The 20,488-nt window shown below is 42.4% G+C and overlaps 1 protein-coding gene across 2 annotated transcripts in view; it reads left to right on the top strand.

Annotated features, from left to right (window-relative positions):
* Positions 1 to 7,308: 7,308 nt before the first annotated feature.
* SLC35B4 (solute carrier family 35 member B4) overlaps positions 7,309 to 20,488 on the top strand; it is a 35,437-nt gene continuing 22,257 nt past the window's right edge. The window contains exons 1-2 of one of the 2 annotated variants that reach the window (XM_060633184.3): positions 7,309 to 7,664; positions 14,023 to 14,136. In XM_060633184.3, the coding sequence (XP_060489167.1) occupies positions 7,588 to 7,664; positions 14,023 to 14,136 (191 nt within the window). In that variant the 5' untranslated portion in view covers positions 7,309 to 7,587. The remainder of the gene's footprint in view (positions 7,665 to 14,022; positions 14,137 to 20,488) is intronic. The other variant, XM_060633183.3, reaches the window with a different exon arrangement.

Raw genomic sequence — 20,488 nt, 5'->3', positions numbered from 1 at the left:
TGCACTGCTGCTGGAAATATAAAATGGTGTGGCTGCGGTGGAAAACATGTGATGGTTCCTCAGAAAAACTAAACGTAGAATGACCCTGATCTCATGGCATGATCCAGTAATTCCACTTCTGGGTATGTACCCAAAAGTATTAAACACAGAGTGTCAAGGAGATATTTGTAGACCCACGTTGATAGCAGCATGGTTCCCAACAGCCAGGAGGTGAGAGGAACCCAAATGTCCATCAGTGGGTAAGTGGATAAACAAAATGTGGTCTATACATACAACGGAATATTATTCAGCCGTAAAAAGGAAGGAAATCCTGACATATACTCGCGCGTGGATGAATCTGGAGGACATTCTGCCAAGTGAAATAAGCCAGTCACCAAAAGACAAACACTGTATGTTTCCACTTACGTGAGGCACCTAGACTAACCAAATTTATAGAGCCAAAAAATGGGATGGCTGCTAAGGACGGGGAGCCAGGGGACAGGGAGAGACTACGGAGTAATTGTTTAACGAGTCCCGAGTTCCAGTTTTGCAAGATGAAAAGAGCTCTGGGGATGGATGGTCGTGATAATTGCACAATGATGTAAATGTCTTTAATGCCACTGAGCTGTAAACTCAAAAGTGATTAAAATGGTGAATTTTATGTTATATGTATGCTATACAACTAAAAATAATTTTTTTATTTACTTTAATTTTTTTAATGTTTATTTTTGAGAGAGAGAGAGAGAGACAGAAGTGCAAGGAGGAGAGGAGCAGAGAAGGAAGGGGAATCTGAAGCAGGTTCCAGGCTCTGAGCTGTCAGCACAGAGCCCGACACAGGGCTCAAACTCACGAACCGGGAGATCACAACCTGAGCCGACATCTGACGCTTAACCGACTGAGCCACCCAGGCACCCCCAAAATAAATGTTTTAAATATGAATTTGAATGTGTTCAGAGTTAACGCTTTCCAATTCCTCAACAAGATTCCTATGTTTTGCACCCTGTTTCACACATTTACCTCAAAAATCAGTTTTGCGCGTTTGCCTTACCTGCCTGGCCCCATGTGCATTTAAATTTGTGAGCCTCGGAAAATGTATTTAACATTTTCGACCCTCAAATTTTCTCCTAGGAATAATAATCCCTATCTACCTTACATAATTGACGGAGCGGTAGATGAGTTACATACGGAAGCGTTTACAAGCTGAAATAGTTGGCACCTGGCTGGCTCAGTCGGTTAAGCGTCTGAGGTCCGCTCAGGTCATGATCTCCCGGTTAGTGGGTTCGAGCCCCGCATCAGACTCTCCGCTGTCAGCACAGAGCCCGCTTCAGATCCTTCATTTCCCTCTCTCTCTGCCCCTCCCCTTCCTCCCTGTTTCTCAAAAACAAATCAACATTTTTTTCAAAAGAAAAAAAAAAAAAAAACACTGCAAAAGGAATTCACTATAAAAAAGAAAAAAGTCACACACTGTGAGGTATTGCGTTCACCTCCCGGAACAGATCAAAGCATGTCTCGGTACACGGGTTAGTGACGGCTTCACAGGCACTTAATGCCTGAGGTGGGCAAAAGGCGACAGAACCAGTGGAAGGAAACTGAAATGAAATGATCCCATGGGTGTGGTTTTTTTCCCCCTTAAAATATGACCAGTCATTCCGGCTTGAGTGGCAGAGGGGGAAGCACGGTATGTAATTTTGAGACATGTTACACCGTGTAGAAAACTTGGTTTTCTGATACCATTTTCACCAGAAGTGGTATAACAGTGTCTTTTCCTCCTTGTTAGACTTTCCACCTCAATTCCAGAAGACAGTTTAACAAATATCAATTTAAACGGAAACGAAGGAGGAAACCGCGGGGCACAGAGATGAAGTACACAAGGTTCCTGACATTCAGGAGCTCGCCCACGGCCCCAGACGCTACGGACTGGCACTTAGTGGCACTAAGGCACTTCAGGCCATGATTCTGTGGAGTTGTTTTCTGCCATGGCAGGTAGCTCTTTCAACCTCTTTCTTGTTTGTGTGTAAGAGTTCCCTGGGGAGCCTGGGTGGCTCCATCGGTTGGGCGTCCAACTTCGGCTCAGGTCATGATCTCACGGTCTGTGAGTTTGAGCCCCGCTTGGGGTTCTGTGCTGACGGCTCAGAGCCTGGAGCCTGTTTCGGATTCTGTGTCTCCTTTTCTTTCTGGCCCTCCCCTGCTGGTGCTCTGTCTCTCTTGCTCTCAAAAATCAATAAAACATTAAAAAAAAGATTTTTTTTAAGAGTTCCATAGAAAGGAGCTGGTTTTACTTAAGATCCTTCTTTCTTCCATTTACCCTCTATTTGTCCTTCTGTCTGTCCCTCCATCCCTCCATTCCTTCTTTCCTTTCCTTTTACCTTCCTTCCTTCCTACCATCGAACTATTGCTTACTGGACATCTGCCATAAGCCAAACAAATCTAGATGTAGAAGATACTGTGTCTAATGAAACAAAGTCCTCAACCTTTGCCACTAACATTCTGGTCAGGAAGGCTGCCTTCCTAGCCAAAACTCCAAAACTCTATGTGTTTTCATGTGGTGCTCTGAAAAAGAACATCTGTCCTTGAATAATGTCCTTGAAGAAGCTAGAGTGCATACATCTATCAACACACTGGGGCATTGCTTGAATCTGACCCCTGAAACAAGCAACAGAAATATTTTGACTTTATAAATAATACTTTAAGTATATTTATAGTATGTCTTTCCAGGACGCAGCTCCAAGCATCTGAAGATTTATGTGATATACAGAGAAGAAAATCATCCTCGTGTGATACATATGGAAAATGGGTTAAAAAAAAAAATCAAGTGACAAATCTCGGTAGGATTATCAACTTGAGGACACTTGTCAAGCAGTATCCCCACAGGAGTCATCTTACTTAATTTTTTTGTCAACAACTTGGTTAAGTGGATTTTATAAATGATTCAAAATATGTCTAAGTGGCTGGAACTAGAAGCAAAAATGGTCTTTAAAACAACCTTGATAGCGTTTCCTGCTGACAGACAAGGGGCGGAGATGATGAACGTTCCCCAAGCGACAGATCCTTCTTCACAAGGGAAGACGGTTGTATGAAGGTTTAACACGTTGAGCCCAGCTGCTAAGAAATTCTATTCATTCTAGGATGCTAGAAATTTGAACTCAGGGGAAAGAGGAGAAAAAGTCTGGGAGATGAAGCCTGGCCTACACTGTATAACTTTGGTTTTATGAGGAAACAATGAAAATATTGACGTTGAAATGCCCCCTAATAAAGCCCTGGGGTGTCCCAGTTGGTGATTTATAGCCTCTCAGCTCCAAATTCTCTCTTCATGGCTTTGCACGTGGTGCTGGAGCCGGATCCTGAGGACCTTTGTGCTCTGCCAGGTGGCCCAATGCAGAGCTTTGTCACAGGGGGTGCTGCAGGAGAGGTGCGGGAGGCAGTGGTTTGTCTTCCTGGTTCTGGTGTTTTCCTCTCTCTCCTTGTTCCTGCAGCAGCGGGGGCATCCTGTGGCACTCATCTCCGTCGATTTCAGCAGTCCCCTTACAGGTGAAGGTTACTAGAGATTTCTGCCAGAGCCCCAGCTGGCTTCCTAGAAAGTACGATGCCCCCCACCAGCAGCTTCCTGAGCAGTTGGCCAGCGACCCAACTGGATGCCAGAGGGTGGAATGTAATCAGCATCTCACTGAACTTCTGTGCTAGCCAGAGGGCCATAACCGCACCCTCTTCAATAAGGCCTGCACCTCAATTTGGCTATCATAAAGCCCTCTTCCAAGCTTGTTCCTTCCTTGGGTGGTCTGCCTCAGTCCTAGGTAAGAGCTGCTCCTTGTATCTGTTATTTGTATAATCTTGGGAGTTTCTTAACTCCTTATTGTACCGAATTCTCTGTTACTGGTTAGTAATTCTTCACATTAAACTTTCCCTGTTTATTGCTGTGTGATTTCTGTTTCTTGACTAGACCTTGATTAATATATTCCTATCAAACAGAGATGTGTGCTTAATAGTTCATCAAAAGCTATGTACAAGAAATTCTATGGTAGCACTATTCATAATGGCTAAAATGTCCATAAGGGGAAGAGAGAAATAATTTGTGGTATATTCATGGAAAGGAGTGCTATAGAACAATGAGAGTAAATAAACTACAAACACATGCAACAACACAAACAAATAGAAATATAAGGTTGAGCGAAAGAAGCAGAAACAAAAGAAAACATGCAGACGATTCCATTTATGTGAGGTTTAAACACAGGCAAAACTAATTCTGGTGCTAGAAAGCAAGAAAAGTGGTTATTCCTGGAGGGGACTAGTGGTTGGAAGGGGGAACAAGGAGCTTTGGGATGCTGGCAATGTTCTGTTTCTTGGCCAGGGCATCGGTTATCTAGATCATTGTTTATGCAAATTAATTGAGCAGTGCATTTTTGATGTGTCAAAATTAGTCACGCTGAAAAGTATTATCTATTTAAAAAAATATGTAATAAAAACATACATATTTATTGAATTTATGAGCTATAGTTATTTGATTCGAATAATAAAGTCAGGCTCACTCATTCAACAAAAACATATGAACGTATTATATACCACTCACTGTATATGGTGCTGAGGCTCTAGAGATGAATTAGTTATTATTCTTGGCTCTGTCCATAAAGGGACAAGTTGAAAATGACAACTATAATACAACGTGATTCGTGGATTAATTTAGGCATAGATGGAGTGCTGCAGGTGGAGGAGAGAGCCAAGAATTGAAAAGCTACACATAGAAAAGTGGCGTCTTTGAGGCACCTGGGTGGCTCAGTCAGTTAAGCGTCCAACTCCGGCTCAGGTCATGATCTCACGGTCCGTGAGTTCGAGCCCCGCATCTGGCTCTGTGCTGACAGCTCAGAGCCTGGAGCTGTTTCGGGTTCTGTGTCTCCCTCTCTCTCTCTCTGCCCCTCCCCCATGTGCGCTCTCTCTCTCTCTGTCTCTCTCAAAAATAAATAAACATTAAAAAATTAAAAACATTTTTTTTTGAAAAGAAAAGTGGTGTCTGAGAGGGGACCTTCCCTCTGCACAGTGTAGAAGCATATACTCGCTCCACTGTCTTCCGTAAAAGGATGAGTAAGAGGTGGCCAAAGAGAAAAGGGTAAGGGTGTTCTAAGCATGTGCAGAGATGTGAATTTTGAAAGTCACTGTAAATGCAGAGAATAGAGAGCGTTTAATGTGGCAGGATTCCTGATAGCACTGGAAAGAATGGCAAAAGATGAAACCACAGAGGTGAGCTGAGGTCTGATTGTGACACGTTTGTACACCTTCTACAAGTGTGCGTTTTACATAAGGAGCCAACAAGTGCTGTATAGATAGTCTTCACAGATGCCCTTCTGCCCCCACCCCTGCCCACCACACACCCCTGATGCCTTTTTTAGTCCTCTCCCACAGTGAATCTGGGTTGGCCAATGAAACCAATAGAATCTGGTTATAAGTGACACTGCGTGACTTCTGAGGCCACTGTGGCTTCTGCCTCGATTTCTTGGAAAACTTGTTTCAAGGGGAGCCCGTCATCATATAAGAAGTCCAGCTATCCTGAGTCCACGATATTGTGAGGAAACACAGCTTAAGAGACACCATGTGAGAAGAACTATTCCTCAGCCCAGTCAAGCTTTCAGGTGACTCCAACTTTAGCTGACACCTGACCACAACTGCATCAGAAACCCCAATGGAGAATGTGTTGAACGTGGTCAACATAAGAACTGTAAAAAAGAATTTTTTCAGCTCTACACTGTATCATGAATCACTACATTTCACGGTGGTTTATTACACAGTACTAGATGACTAGAACAGACAGTTTAGAATAGCAGTGTGACATAGCGAATTTGATTTTTTTTTTTTTTTTTGAAACACAGTCTGGAGACAGCGTGGAGGATGGGTTGAAGAAGGCAGAGGCTGAAGGTACCAAGACGTGTTCAAAGGTTTTTACAGGAGGATAACTGGATGGAGAGTCTGGAATCTGGAGAATTGACAGGACGTAGAGATCAAATAAACGTGTGGTGGGAGGGAGAGGAAGACTGTGAAAATCTTTCACGTTTTTGCCCAAAGAGAATAGGTGTGGACAATGTCCATAATAGAAATGAGGGGCTTTATGGGACCTAGATAATGAGCTGTGTGCATGCTTAAGCTGAAGGGTTTACAAGGATATATTGGTGACGAAGTCAAATAAGCAGTTTTATTTAAGGCACATAGGAAATCGGGGCTGTACATGTACACGTATACACACACGGGCTCACAGTTACATGTAATGATGGTTGAAATTAGAGATGCGATCACCAATAGAAAGCGTTTAGCGCTACCAGAAGAGGGACACATCATGGAATTTCGGAAGACTTGGGGCAGAGGAGGAAAAGCCTGCAAACAAAACTGAAAGACATAAGTCAGAGAAGTAGCAAGAGAAACAGGAGACCTATGTCTTATAAGCAGATGGACAAGAGAATGTCAAGAAGATGGAGTTTTCATTGTCAAAAGCCACTGCAAGGTCAAGTAAACTAAGACCGTGGTGTATGGCTTTGACAATTAGGAGGTTATTAGAGAGGTCTGAATGAGACTACTTTCAATAATCTCGCTTTGATCAGAGTCAAAAGCAGCAACTATGCATTTAGATTACTCTTTAAAGATATCTGATGGCAAAATGAACAACAAAAATAAGTTTGTTTGAGAACAATCACAAGCTATTAGGAAGGAGGAGACTATAGACAGGTTGGCTGGCAGAAAGTCCCCAAACCAATGGGAGGGGTGGGATAGAGGGGTCTCCAGAGTCATCTGTTTTATGGGTGTCTGTTCTTCCAAGTGTGGTCCACAGACCAGTAGCATCAGCGTGACCTGGGAACATACTAGAAACGCAGAATCTCAGGAAACACCACAGTTCTAGGGAATCATAGTCTGCATTTAAACAAGATCCACAGGTGATGTGATTGTGGCACCTTACAACAACCAGGTAAGATAGGCATTACCGTTCCCATTTTTAGCTAGGATGAGACTCAGGCTCAAAGAAGTTGCCTGGGATAGCGGAGATGATTAGGGGCTCAGCCAAGTTTCTATTCGTAGACAAGTAAGTTCACAGGGATTTCTACTTTCACTCAATTCAGGAGAATTGTTTCAGGTGGTAACGCCTCTGACAATCAATTAATCACAGGTCTGTAGTTCTAGTGCCATCAGCTTTGAGTTTGTTGTTACAGCGATGGTCGAATCCTTTCCTGAGCCTGGGAGGCCTGGCGAGAAACCACGTTGACAGCATTGGAACTTCACTTCCCAGCAAGCCCCGCGTCCTCCTACCGCGCTAGGCATGACGGGCTTCTCCTCCCGCTCTCTTCTCTGGCGGAAGAACCTTGAGGCGGGAACGTCAGCCAGGCGTAAGGGCGCGCGGCATCCTGGGATGTGTAGTCTGGCCGGGACCGGGACACCCCCTCGGATGAATGGGGCCGGAGCCGACTGCGAACTACAGCTCCTCGGCCGGCAGCGTCGGTGGCGGCTCCGGGGGAGAGCAGCGCTGCAGGGCCGTGGGGATGTTCTGTGCCGCGGCGAACGGAGCAGCCGGGCTTCTTAGGGTGGCGGTATAAGCGGGCGCCTGCTTGTGCGCGCTCGCTCTCCTTCCCCGGCACGGTCATGCGCCCGGCGTTCGCGGTGGGCCTGGTGTTCGCAGGCTGCTGCAGTAACGTGATCTTCCTAGAGCTCCTGGCCCGGTAAGTGACCTTCGCGGGCCGCACCCCCGCTGGCGGCGCGCGGGGGCCCGGGTAGCACGGCCAGCGGAGTCGGCTGTCCCGTGGTCCCGCGCGCTGCCCGCTATCCCGTCCACCAGCTTCACAGCATCCCTCGGAGGGGAGCGCCCCGGGTGCCGTCCTCACGCACTGGGGACCGAAGCCTGCAGTTTTTCTCGTGACGGGTCCAAAGTCGGCAGGAAGCTCGTGGCAGAACCCAGGTTTCTTCCACCTCTTCTCGATTCCGTTAATGCCACGCGTTTGACTTGGGCAAAGCTTTTTGACTTCTAAAACAGTCTGATTTTGTACTCGCTGCAAAGAAAGTTTCTTTAATGTGGCTCCCCAAAACGTTTGTTTTATTGGCTTTAGAGATGGTTGGGAGCACTCGACCCAGCATACCTCCCAGCGATGTAGTAGAGTGGATTTTTATTCAGAGAGCCCGTCCCCTTGACCGGAGGGAGGAATTCCAGCTCTAAGATGTTACAGTCTTTAAATTGAGAAGCATGCATTTGGAAGCGTAACTTTAAGAATGATTATGACATGTTCCCAAAAGGAAACCAGGTTGGCTTTATTGAGGTGGCACTCGATACTGAGTAGTGCGTAAAGTTCAGTGGATGGAAACTGTTGTTACAGAAAAGATAACAGGTAGACTAGAAAAGGCTCAGCATTAAAAAATCTCAAGTCTTGGTTCTGGGGTCTCCCTTTTCTGCCTGTAAAATAAAATAATATCTGTGGCCATATTTCTGAATCTGGACATCTCTACAGATCATCCGAACAATCTTGTGTACCAAATAGGTCAGAAATTATAATCTCTTTTACTGAAAGTGAGACAGGTCCCAAGAAGGTAGATGGTCTTTTACTGTAAATTTAAGTGGCAGAACCAGAACTAGAATCCAGGATACCTAAACAGGATCCTAGACTAGGATACTAGTCTAGTATCGTCTGCAGCCCCTCTGTAATTTTTGAACTTGAGCGTCCCACAGAATTTTGGTCAGTTTCTCACGTGGAGGCTACTGGAAATGTATTTTATTTTCATGATCCCATTGATAACGTCATTCTGAAGCAATCAGTTTACTTACGGTGTGGGTTAATTTTTGCTGTTAAAGAGCTTGAAATTTTATGCAGAAAGTGTTGATAAAGATCTGTCACTTCTTTGGGGAGTAGGTGGAGAGAGGTTTAAAAATGGAAAGAAAAAATGTAGCTGGTTGTTAGTCTTACAAACTTCAAAGTAAGATCACTTCGGATATTGACTTAAAAATGTTAAGGTGATAAAATCAGGCCAGCCATGGAAATGAAAGTCAGAGAATAATAGTGTAATAGTTGTGGTGAATATGTCATTAAGTTAAATCCTACCAAAGGCTGTGTGACTTCAGAGTACGTAGCAACTGAAGGTCCTCTTGACTAAGTGTGAGCTCTTGGCTAAGTTACTTCACCTCCTGAGTCTGCTCTTTGAACTTCAAAAGGCTGGTGGTCGCTCTGCCAGACCCACAGGGTTTTGAAGGATTGAATGAGATGCACGTGCAAAGCGCCTGAAGCACATTGACCTTCCCCTTCTAAACTTTCAGTACAGGTAAACCTTGCTTTATGAGCTGCTCATGAAGAGCCGTGGATAAATCTAATGCTTCTGTGAATTGTAGGAGCTTCTATGTAGAACAGTCTGAATAATTTATAAACAAATCCTCCTCCTTTAACCTTTTTTATAAATCTGGCTCTTTGCAGTACAGCAGTGGGTTTTCATAAAGCTGTGAGGGGTACATTTGTTATGTAGTGGGTGGCATACATCAGGCTGAGTAGCAGCTTTTTCCTGATTTGCTTGGGCAACTCACGACTTACCATGCCAAAGATCAATAAAATGAGAGCTGGTTGAACCAGATGGCCTTTATGGTTCTTTGTAGATTTGGCCTCCTCATCACTTTTGACTTTATCTTGGGACATCACGGTGGAAAGCTCATAAATTTTTATAGAGCAGGAACTCTGCTTCTCTTATGGCTTCCTTGGAACCATTATGTGCCCTAATAAAGAGGCAACTAGAACACTAAATACACATGAAAAGCTAGAGTGACCTGTAGGAAGAAGCAAGCGTCTTTATCCATCTTCCCCAAATTGGAAAATAAATTTAGGTTTTTCTTTCTGATTTTTGTATCTATAATTGGGACCTATACTAAAATAAAAAGCTCCATGCAGTGTACAGAACAGATGTGAAGTAATTAATGAATGGATGCCTTCATCTCCCTCCTGAAAGAGCTTGGAAACAGGATGCGCCCCTATCAGCTAACTAGCCAGGCAAGGTAGTGCGTGCCTTACGTCGGGAGAACAATCTGAAACATTTTCTTTTTTCCATTTGATTTGACAATCAAGTGCGTAACGTTGACTCAAGTAAGAAAGTTTCCTAAATCTAGAATAAGAAATACGAAAGGCGTAGATTTCTTTCCCTTCGGAGTTGCTCATCTTTGAAGTCAAAATTTGAATTCTTGCCAAAGAGAATTCAAAGTAAGAGAAACTGTTTGCAGTTGGTGATTATAATTTCTAAGGAATAAAGTCCAAGAGAACAAGTGATTTAGGGAGAAGGAGCCAAGTTTTTAATGCTGAAGTTTTAAAATGAAAAAAAAAATGAATTATTCAAGTTAAAACAAATAGTTCCACTGGCAGCGGTGTGTTCCCGAAAACGCTGTTGATTTTTTTTAAAAAATTAATTATGTGAGTACATTAGGGAGATTTAAAAATCCTATGGAGATAGAGACGAAGTAGAATAGGGTTGTCAAGGGATAGGGGGAGGGTATGGGATTTCTTTTGGAAATGCCCTAAAATGGTAATGGCTGCACAGTTTTAAATAGACGAGAAACCACTGAATTGTAAACAATAATATAAGGGAGTCTGCACGCATCATTTATGTGCCATGTGGCTCTGGGAGACTTACCTGAGTCAGTGCCACGTGGCCCTCAGTGCCCTTAGCAATGAAATGGGCGTAATAATAACTACCTCTGTAAAATAAAGATAAAATTAAAAATCATTATGCCGTTTCAAAGGTCCTGTGAGGAATACACTTGTGAATCATTTTTTGAAATAAATGGTTTCTTTTTATCTTTCATACAGTACTACTATTTTAGGTCCTATTTGCTTAAAGGGAGGCACCCTCCCCTTCAGCTCCTTGAGTGAAGGTCAGATGCTGTGCCCAGAGAGTAGGGGCGTGAAGACGAATTGGACCCGGGCGGTCCTCTGACCTTCCCTGTGTGGCTTACTGTTTTCAGATTCCATGTTTGGCTCCCTCAGTACATTGTCACATCCTTAAGGGCTCAGGGATCAGGTCTTCACATTGGGAGCCCCCTAGCACCGAATTTGACACATAAGAGGTTCTCCATAATTGTCCTTTTGTTTTTTAATGTTTATTTATTTATTTTGAGAGAGAGTGGGAAAGGGGGAAGGGCAGAGGGGGAGACTGCATCAGAAGGGGGCTTTGTGCTGACGGCAGAGAGCCCGAGGCAGGGCTCAGACCCACGAACCACAAGATGGTGACCTGAGCTGAAGTCGAGGGCTTAACCAACGGAGCCACCCAGGCACCCCTCCGTAATTGTTCTTTAATGGAAATGACCTAATCTGTTGGTAAAAAGAAAACAGGAGGAAGGGAGGAAGCTTGATGAGCCCCTTTTGGGCTAAGTCTTGTGTTTGGCGCTTGATATATATTCGCTCATTGGATCCTCGCTACAAAGTGAAAACTGTAACACTTGCATTTTTATAAGTGAGAAAAACTGGTCAAGATAAATGCCTTTTTAGAAGAGTTAACTATACTGTGATTGAAAGCCTTCAGTGTGTGAGATCCTAGGGCCTTTTTGCCTCTGTGGCACGCTATTAAGTACTTTTCAGGGACTGGCTTGTCTACGATAAACTAGTGAGGTGAGATAGGAACTAATACTGTTCCCATTTTAAAAATAAGGAAACAAAACTTAGGGGAATAAACTTGTACTCTCACACAGTAAGTGGTAGAGACCTGGATCCTACATGTCATTGTGTGCTTTTTTTTTTTTTCCTTTTTTTTTTTTTTTTTTTTAATTTATCTCAGACAGAGACAGAGCCTGAGCAGGGGAGGGGCAGAGAGAGAGAGGGAGGCACAGAATCCAAAGCAGGCTGCAGGCTCTGAGCTGTCAGCACAGAGCCCGATGCGGGGCCTGAACTCACAAACTGTGAGATCATGACCTGAGCCGAAGTCCGATACTTAACCAACTGAGCCACCCGGCGCCCCAGCCATTGTGTTCTTTTAACCACCGTAGACTACAGTGGTTCTCAACTCTGTGAGAGCATATGAGAATTACCCGCACATCTTACATGGGTGGGTACACACACACACGCACACACACACACACACCTCCCCCCACATCTTCCGCCCTCTCCCTAGACCTACACTAGTGGTTCTCAGCTCTGGCTGCCCACTAGAATCACGTGGAAAGCTTTGAAAAGTCCGGGTTCCAGGGCCCTACCCCACAGCAGTCTGAGCGGACCTGGGGGAGGGGAGGGAAGCGGTGAGGCTTCTCAGGCACATGGGGTTTTAAAGAGCAGCCTAGCCTGCGTTGAACAAGAACCGTGCCAGGAACTATCTAGAGCTGAAGTACCTTCTCCTGTCACCCCTATGTCGGCTGATGGTTCTAATTAGCTCTTCAAGGGAGGTAGATGTCTTACGTGATTATTTATGGTTTTGTGCCACGTTTATCCCTGTCCCTTGAACGTAAATGCTAAAAGAGATGGTTGAACATAAAGCAGTCGTTTTCAGGGACACCTCCACAGGCGGTAGAGACCGAAGAGGAACAGTGGTTCTGTTCCAGACGGTAAGCAGAGCTCTGCACGGGAGAGGCTCATGCTGAGTTGTCCCTTTTACGCCTGATGGGCATATTTAAGAGCTTGTCTAGTTGGCACTGCAGTTTAATCTTAACGCCACCAAGAGAGAATTGGGGTTGTTTTTAATAAATAGCATTATTTTTTTTTAATTTTTTTTTTTTTTTTTTTTAACATTTACTTATTTTTGAGACAGAGAGAGACAGAGCATGAATGCGGGAGGGTCAGAGAGAGAGGGAGACACAGAATCTGAAACAGGCTCCGGGCTCTGAGCTGTCAGCACAGAGCCCGACGAGGGGCTCGAACTCACAGACTGTGAGATCATGACCCGAGCTGAAGTCGGACGCTCAACCGACTGAGCCACCCAGGCGCCCCTAAATAGCATTATTTTCAATGTGATAGTACATTTGCAATATAAGAATCCCTCTACTCACTAGCCTCTGGTAAATAAATGTCCTTGGTCAAGATGAGAACACAGAATATGAAGCCTGAAAAATACTGGTCATATGAGAAATCTGGAAGCTTCACGGAAACAAAGACAACGGTTCGCTTTGTACTTCTTCCAGTGACTGAGCAGAACCTAATAGAAGACAGACTCAAAACCACAGGCCTTTTAAGTGACCAGTTTTCGCAGAGTGTTTCAAGAGGGAGGTCAGAAGGATTTTTTTTTTTTTTTCTGTCTTAAAAATATGTTCCTATCAGTCACTGTGGAAGATCGCTCAACCCTGGCATGGATCCCTGAGAGGTTCGATTCAGTTTCACCATCTGTCGAGTACCTGATAGATGTGTGTTAAGAGTTGTAGGGAACGGTAGACGATAGGAGTGTTCTTCAGTCTTTTCTTTGTTTTGCTCCTTATCTCTCCTTACTCCGGCCAGAGATCCTCTGTCTGTAGACATTTTCTTCCTGATCACCCCTCCGCAGATGCATTAGATACCGGTTCATGTGCTGTATGCATATCTGTGCTTGAGACTTAGAAAAAGAGTATGAATCTCTCCGCCCCAAGAACCAGTTGTCCCTTGGGGACCTTATCTAAGGTGGTGGCCCTGTCACCAAAGCGGGTGCATGTCTTCCATTAATGGTAGTCTCCGTGGTTCCTGGTCAGGAGGCTACGTGAACGTTCCCGGAGACCTCGGTGTATTTCTGTGCTGGACTTTGCTGCTCAAGCTGACTGGGATCCTGCCTAAAGTCCTTGTGCTTCACTGAGGATCCCACATACGAGCACTTCCTCCAGCTTACCAGGAAAGTTGTATCGTGGTTCTAAGAATGAATGCATCAGAGTGCTTCTTACTCGTGGCCTGCTACAACCAGGGAAGAGTGAAATAAGAAACCTTGACACTCTTCTCTCTGAGCTCGGTTGATGGTTGTGTGTGATCCACAGGCTATGAAACCGGAGACAAAGCACAGTGGGTAACAGAAATCAGGCCTCCCTGTTATTCTGAACTATCAGTATCACAAGTGTTGGTGCCCTTTATCTCAGCTTTTCCTACCTTATTTACCTTTTTGTTATTTACTACACAGGAAGCATCCAGGATGTGGGAACATTGTGACATTTGCACAGTTTTTATTTATTGCCGTGGAAGGTTTCCTCTTTGAAGCTGATTTGGGAAGGAAGCGGCCAGCCATCCCAATCAGGTATGGCACATTGAAGTCTCTTTTTGCCTTTGTTTTTTTAAAGAAGTTCAGAACTTTTCTGGTACCTAAAGGAGAATGAGGCATCTGTGTATAAGATCTGTGTCAAAGGTATTAGAAGAAGAATAAGGGTAATTCATTTTCTGCATTTAATATGTTGTGAAACTACAGGGAGACTATTTTTAGAATAAAACTCCTGTAGTTTCACAACATATTAAATGCAGAAAATGAATTACGATGGAGACAACACTGTGTGTGTGTGCGTGTGTGTGTGTAGTATATGGCTGGTTAAAGGCTTAGTGTGACCACAGATTTTTTTTTAATAGTTATGTATGCTATCCTCATGTTGGTAAAGTTATCAGATACACTAAGAACGGTATTATTGTTCCTTTTTGAAAATGACGGGGTTTGGGGAATAAACAGAAATGGTGGTTACGCAGCCTTGTGAATACTGAACGCTACCGAATTATTCACTTCAGAATGGTTGATTTTTGTGTTTCGTGAACTTCCCCTCAATTAAAAGAAAATGAAAGGTAAGCTAAGGCAAAATTGTTAATTCCAGACCTCCACCCCTTTGTCCACATTTGCATAACTGTACTCATGGCGTCAAATAGGAAACAGGACAGTTCTTCTAATAAACAGCGTGTTGGAAATTCAGCATTCTCGCTGAGATGGACTTGAGGTAAAAATGTAATGCATCCAGTTGTCAGTCTGTAGTAGAATCCTGTTACTAAATTCCTTTGACAGGGGTTTTCTGGTGTGAATGTATCAGAGGACTAGTTAAGGCTCATCCTTGTTGGTATTCTTTTGCAACATTCCTGAGTAGTCTGCTGTAGAGAATCTGGCTGAATTTGGTTACTAATATTGTACTTCTGAGTTTCCCAGTGCAATGCTAAGTATTCTTGAACACATTGTTTTCCATTGGCTTTAATATCGACATAAAACTTTCTGCTCCTGAGACCAACATTTCTATCCCAGCAGGAGCCCCAGCATTTTTGATTCCTCTGACCCTTTCCCCCTTCCTCCCACTATCTCTTTCCATTCTGGCTGCCACTAGCACAGTTCAGGAACACGTTCACCCTCATCATTAGCTTTTATAAATGGTGCCCTAGCTGGCCGGCCTCTTGTCTCCCACCCCTGCATCCCTGTATTTTGATTTCCTACCATTGTATTGTGACACCGCCCCCCACCTCCCCCAAGCACTCAGGGGTCACCAGTAGGCTCAGAGGGGACCCTAGCTGCCTAACCTGCCTTTTGAGGCCCCCCCCACCAGGGTCTTGCCCTAACAGTCGTACTTCCACGTGTGTCCATTGTTCTTTATCATAGCCTCATGCATCTATCCCTAATCAGGGAAACAGGGACCTGTCAAAAGGAGTGAATTATAAATCATGAATACCTTCTGGTAGCGCTCTTTAACTCAGCAGTGTCAATTTAGGGGAGTTGACAATGAGATTCTAATTTTGTTTGTGAAAAGTTAGGTGCGCAGGGAGATTGTTTATCCTGAAATAAAAGGTTGTTTAAATATCAGAGGTTGCCAAGTTACAAGGACATTAGGATGGCAAAAGTCTGGCAGTGAGGGGAATAGCCTTTATTCACATGTGCCACAGTCTTACAAATATGATAAAAAGGCTTAGTGTTACTTTTTTGACAATGCTTTCCATGTAATATACATATCAAATAAACCTAATTCATTTAACAAGTGCTTTGAAATATTCTAAGTGAAAAGGACTTAATTTAGGAAGTTAGACAAAAATATTTTTTAAAAAGGTTTTCAAGCACTTCCCTAAATAAGATCACAGATGATTATGAAACCCAAACTTAAAAGAAGTTTTTAGTCTTACCTAAATCAGATCAAAAGCCCAAGAAAACTTTGTCCTTTTAACAGAAAGAAAACCAGATTCTTATTTAGTGCCAGCTTATAACTCCTTTTTTAAATGTTTATTTATTTATTTTGAGAGAGAGCAGGGGAGAGACAATCTCAAGCAGGATTCATGCTCCACACTGGCCTTGATCTCACAAACCTTGAGATCATGACCTAAGTGGAAATCAAGAGTCGAACACATACCCCAGTTGAGCCACAGAGGCACCCCCAAAACTCATTTTTTATTTATTTATTTATTTTATTATTTTATTTTTTTAAATGTTTATTTATTTTTGAGACAGAGAGAGACAGAGCATGAATGGGGGAGGGGCAGAGAGAGAGGGAGACACAGAATCGGAAGCAGGCTCCAGGCTCTGAGCCATCAGCCCAGAGCCCGATGCGGGGCTCGAACTCACGGACCGTGAGATCGTGACCTGAGCTGAAGTCGGACGCTCAACCGACTGAGCCACCTAGGCGCCCCAAAACTCATTTTTAAAAATACATTTATTTTCATCTTAACCAGCTTGACCACACATGAAAATTCCTGTTTAAAGATTCTTTTTTCTGCAAACCTACAACTTTTTTCCCCCTACGTTCCAATTTTGTCCTATGTTTTTTCTTTTCTCTTTAAACAACCAGCCTCGTTTTAGGACAAAACGACTTCCTTTCCCCTTAACAAAAACTGTATTGAAAGAGAACTTCTGCTGACTCCATTTTGACCTCAAATTCTAGCTGGGTTCTTCTCTCTAGCTTGTCTCTTGGCTCAGGCTGACGACCCAGCGGGCAAAGTGTCCCATGAAGGGAACTGAAACTGCCCCCTCAAGCAGTAAGGACCCTCCGGAACCAGCAAGACCCCGCCCATGATTGACTCCAAGATAGTGGCCAGTTTGACTCCCTCTGCCCACCTGCACGTACTCACCCACTTTGCCCACATTTTCTTTATATAAACCCGAGAGTATTTTCAGCACTTCGGCGATGGTCTCTCAGAGGCTAGTCCCCTGTCTTCCTGCCCTTGGCATCACTGAAATAAATTCCTCGTGCCACCACCCCTCGTCTCTCTGCCTTTGGATTCCCTCAGTGGCCAGTGGCCGAACCTGGTCTGTTTGGGACCCCCAGAGCCACGCATGCGCTTGTGCACGCCTGTGCCCCAGCTACATGATCTCCCTTTCTCATACCTTTTTCTCCTGAAAACACACCCTACTTTCCTGCCATACAGAGATGTTTTCCTTATTATTTTTATTTATTTTTTATTTTGATTATTTTTAGTAGCTTTAATTACATACATTGATTAGAATTGAATACATTTCAAAATTTAAAAAGCGTATGCCTTTTAAAATTTTCCAATGCAATATTAACATCCACATATCTTTTAGTTTCTCTGCAATAAGAGGCCAAAATTAGAGAAACTTATGTTTAGTAATGTTTTAGTATTTTGTCTTATTTGGAAATGATCTAGATCTTGTAAAAGTTTTTATTTTAATTCCAGTTAGTTGACATACAGCATTACAGTGGTTTTTCATGTACAGTATGGTGATTGAGCAGTTCATGGATCACCAGGTACTCCTCATGACCAGTGCACTCCTTAGCCCCCATCACCTACTTCACCCATCCTTCACCCCCCACCCCTCTGATAACCATCAGTTTGTTCTCTGTAGTTAAGAGTCGGCTTCTTGGTTTTTCTCTCTCTCTCCCAAAGGGAGTGCAATCATATGGTATTGGTCTTTCTCTGACTGACTTCACTTAGCATTATATCCTCTAGCTCCACCCATGTTGTTGCAAATGGCAAGATTTCATTCTTTTTTATGGCTGAAAAGATTTTCATTCTTTTTTATTCTTTATTCATCAATTGATGGACACTTGGGCTGCTTCCGTATCTTCACTATTATAAATAATTCCGTAAACATCAGGGTGCATGTATCCCTCTGAGTTAGTGTTTTTGTATTCTTTGGGTAAATAGTTTAATTACTGGATCGTAGAATAATTCTGTGTTTAACTTTTTGAGGAACCTCCCTATTGTCTTCCACAGTGGCTGCACCAGTTTGCATTCCCACCAACTGTGCAAGAGCGTTCCTTTCTCTCCACATCTTTGCCAACACCTTTGTTTCTTGCATTGTTGACTAGCCTTTCTAACAGGTGTGAGGTGATATCTCATTGTAGTTTTGATTTCCATTTCTCTGATGATCAGTGACACTGAGCATCTTTTCATTGTCCGTTGGCCATCTGTATGTCTTCTTTGGAAAAAAAATGTCTGTTCATGTCTTTTGCCTATTTTTTAATTTTTTAATTGGATTATTTGTTTTTGCTGTTGAGTTTTATAAGTTCTTTATGTATTTTGTATACTAACCCTTTTTCAGATATGTCATTTGCAAATATCTTCTCTCATTCCATAGATTGCCTTTTAGTTTTGTTGATTGATTCCTTTGCTGTGCAGAAGCTTTTTATTTTGATGTAGTGCCGATAGTTTATTTTTGCTTTTGTTTCCCTTGCCTTGGGGAACCGGTCTAGAAAAAAACTGCTACAGCGAGCATCAGAGAAGTTACTGCCTGTGCTCTCATCTAGGATTTTTATGGTTTCTGGTCTCACATTTAGGTCCTTGATCCATTTTGAATTTATTTTTGTGTCTGGTGTAAGAAAGTGGCCTAGTTTCATTCTTCTGCATGTTGCTGTCCAGTTCTCCCAACGCCATTTGTTGAAGAGACTCTTTTTTCCATTGGATGGTCTTTCCAGCTTTGTCAAAGATTAGTCGACCATATAATTGTGGGCCCATTTCTGGATTTTCTATTCTGTTCCACTGATCTCTGTGTCTGTTTTTGTACCAGTATCCTACTGTTTTGATTACTATAACTTTGTAACGTAATTTGAAGTCTGGAGTTGTGGTGACGCCTCCAGCTTTACTTTTCTTTTTCAAGATTGTTTTGGCTATTAGGGGTTTTTTGTGGTTCCATACAAATTTCAGGATTGTTAGTTCTAGTTTTGTGAAAAATGTTCTTCGTATTTTGATAGGGATTGCATTGAATGTGTAGATTGAATGTGTAGATTACTTTGGGTAGTATTGATATTATAACAATATTTTTTCTTCCAGTCCATGAGCACGGAATGTCTTTTCGTTTCTTTGTGTCATTTCCAAATTTCTTTATAGTTTTTAGAATACGGGTCTTTCACTTTAGTTAAGTTTATTCCTAGGTATGATATTACTTTTGCTGCAATTGTATATGGGATTGTTTTCTTAATTTTTCTTTCTGCTGCTTCATTGTTGTTGTATAGAAATGCAGTAGATTTCTATAGATTGATTTTGTATCCTCAGACTTTACAGAATTCATGTATTAGTTCCAGCAATGTTTTGATGGAGTCTTTTAGGGTTTTGTGTATAGAGTAACATGTCATCTGCGAATAGTGAACATTTTACTTCTTCCTTATCGCTTTGGATGCTTTTTTTCTTTTTGTTGTCTAATTGCTATGGCTAGAACTTCCAGTACTAAAACGTACTGGAAGTACATTTTAGTTGAATAAAACGAGTGGGATGGATATCCTTATCTTGTTCCTGATCTTAGGGGGAAAAGTTCTCAGTTTTTCCTAATTAATGATGGTTGTAGCTGTGGGCTTTTCATATATGACCTTTATTATGTTGAGGTGTGTTCCCTCTACACCTACTTTGTTGAGAGTTTTTATCATAAATAGATGTTGTACTTTGTCAAATGCTTTTTATGCATCTGTTGAAATGATTGTATGGTTCTCATCCTTTCTCTTATTGATGTGATGTATCATGTTGATTGATTTGTGAATATTGAACTACCCTTGCAAACCAAGAATGAATCTTACTTGATCCTGGTGAATGATTTTTTTTTAATGTATTGTTGGATTCAGTTTGCTAGTATTTTTGTTGAGGATTTTTGCATCTGTGTTCATTAGAGATGTTGGCCTATAGTTCATTGTGTGTCTCTCTCTCTTTTTTCTTTTTTGTGTGTGTGGTGTCTTTATCTGGTTTTGGTATCATGGTAATGCTGGCCTCATAGAATGAATTTGGAATTTTCCTTCCCTTCTTTTTTTTTTTTTTGGAACAGTTTGAGAAGAATATGTATTAACTCTTCTTTAAATGTTTGGTAGAGTTCACCTGTAAAGCCGTCTGGTCCTGGACTTTTGTTTATTGGGAGATTTTTTTATTACTGATTCAGTTTCTTGTATTAGTCTGTTCCGGTGTTCTATTTCTTCCTGTTTCAGTTTTGGTAACTTACAAGTTTCTAGGTATTCATTTTTTCCTAGGTTGTCCAATTTGTTGGCATATAGTTTTTAATAATATCCTCTTACAATTGTTTATATTTCTGTCATGTTGGTTGTTATTTTTTCTCTCTCATTTGTGATTTGATTTATTTGGTTCCTTTCTTTTTTTGATAAGTCTAGCTAGAGGTTTATCAGTTTTATTAATTGTTTCAAATAACCAGCTCCTAGTTTCATTGATTTATTTTATATATATACATATATATGTATATATATGCA

Source organism: Panthera onca, chromosome A2 (assembly GCF_046562875.1).
Source record: "Panthera onca isolate mPanOnc1 chromosome A2, mPanOnc1 haplotype 2, whole genome shotgun sequence".
Lineage (NCBI taxonomy): Eukaryota > Metazoa > Chordata > Mammalia > Carnivora > Felidae > Panthera > Panthera onca.
Note: the sequence above shows the minus strand (reverse complement) of the source record. Positions and strands in the feature narration are given on the sequence as shown.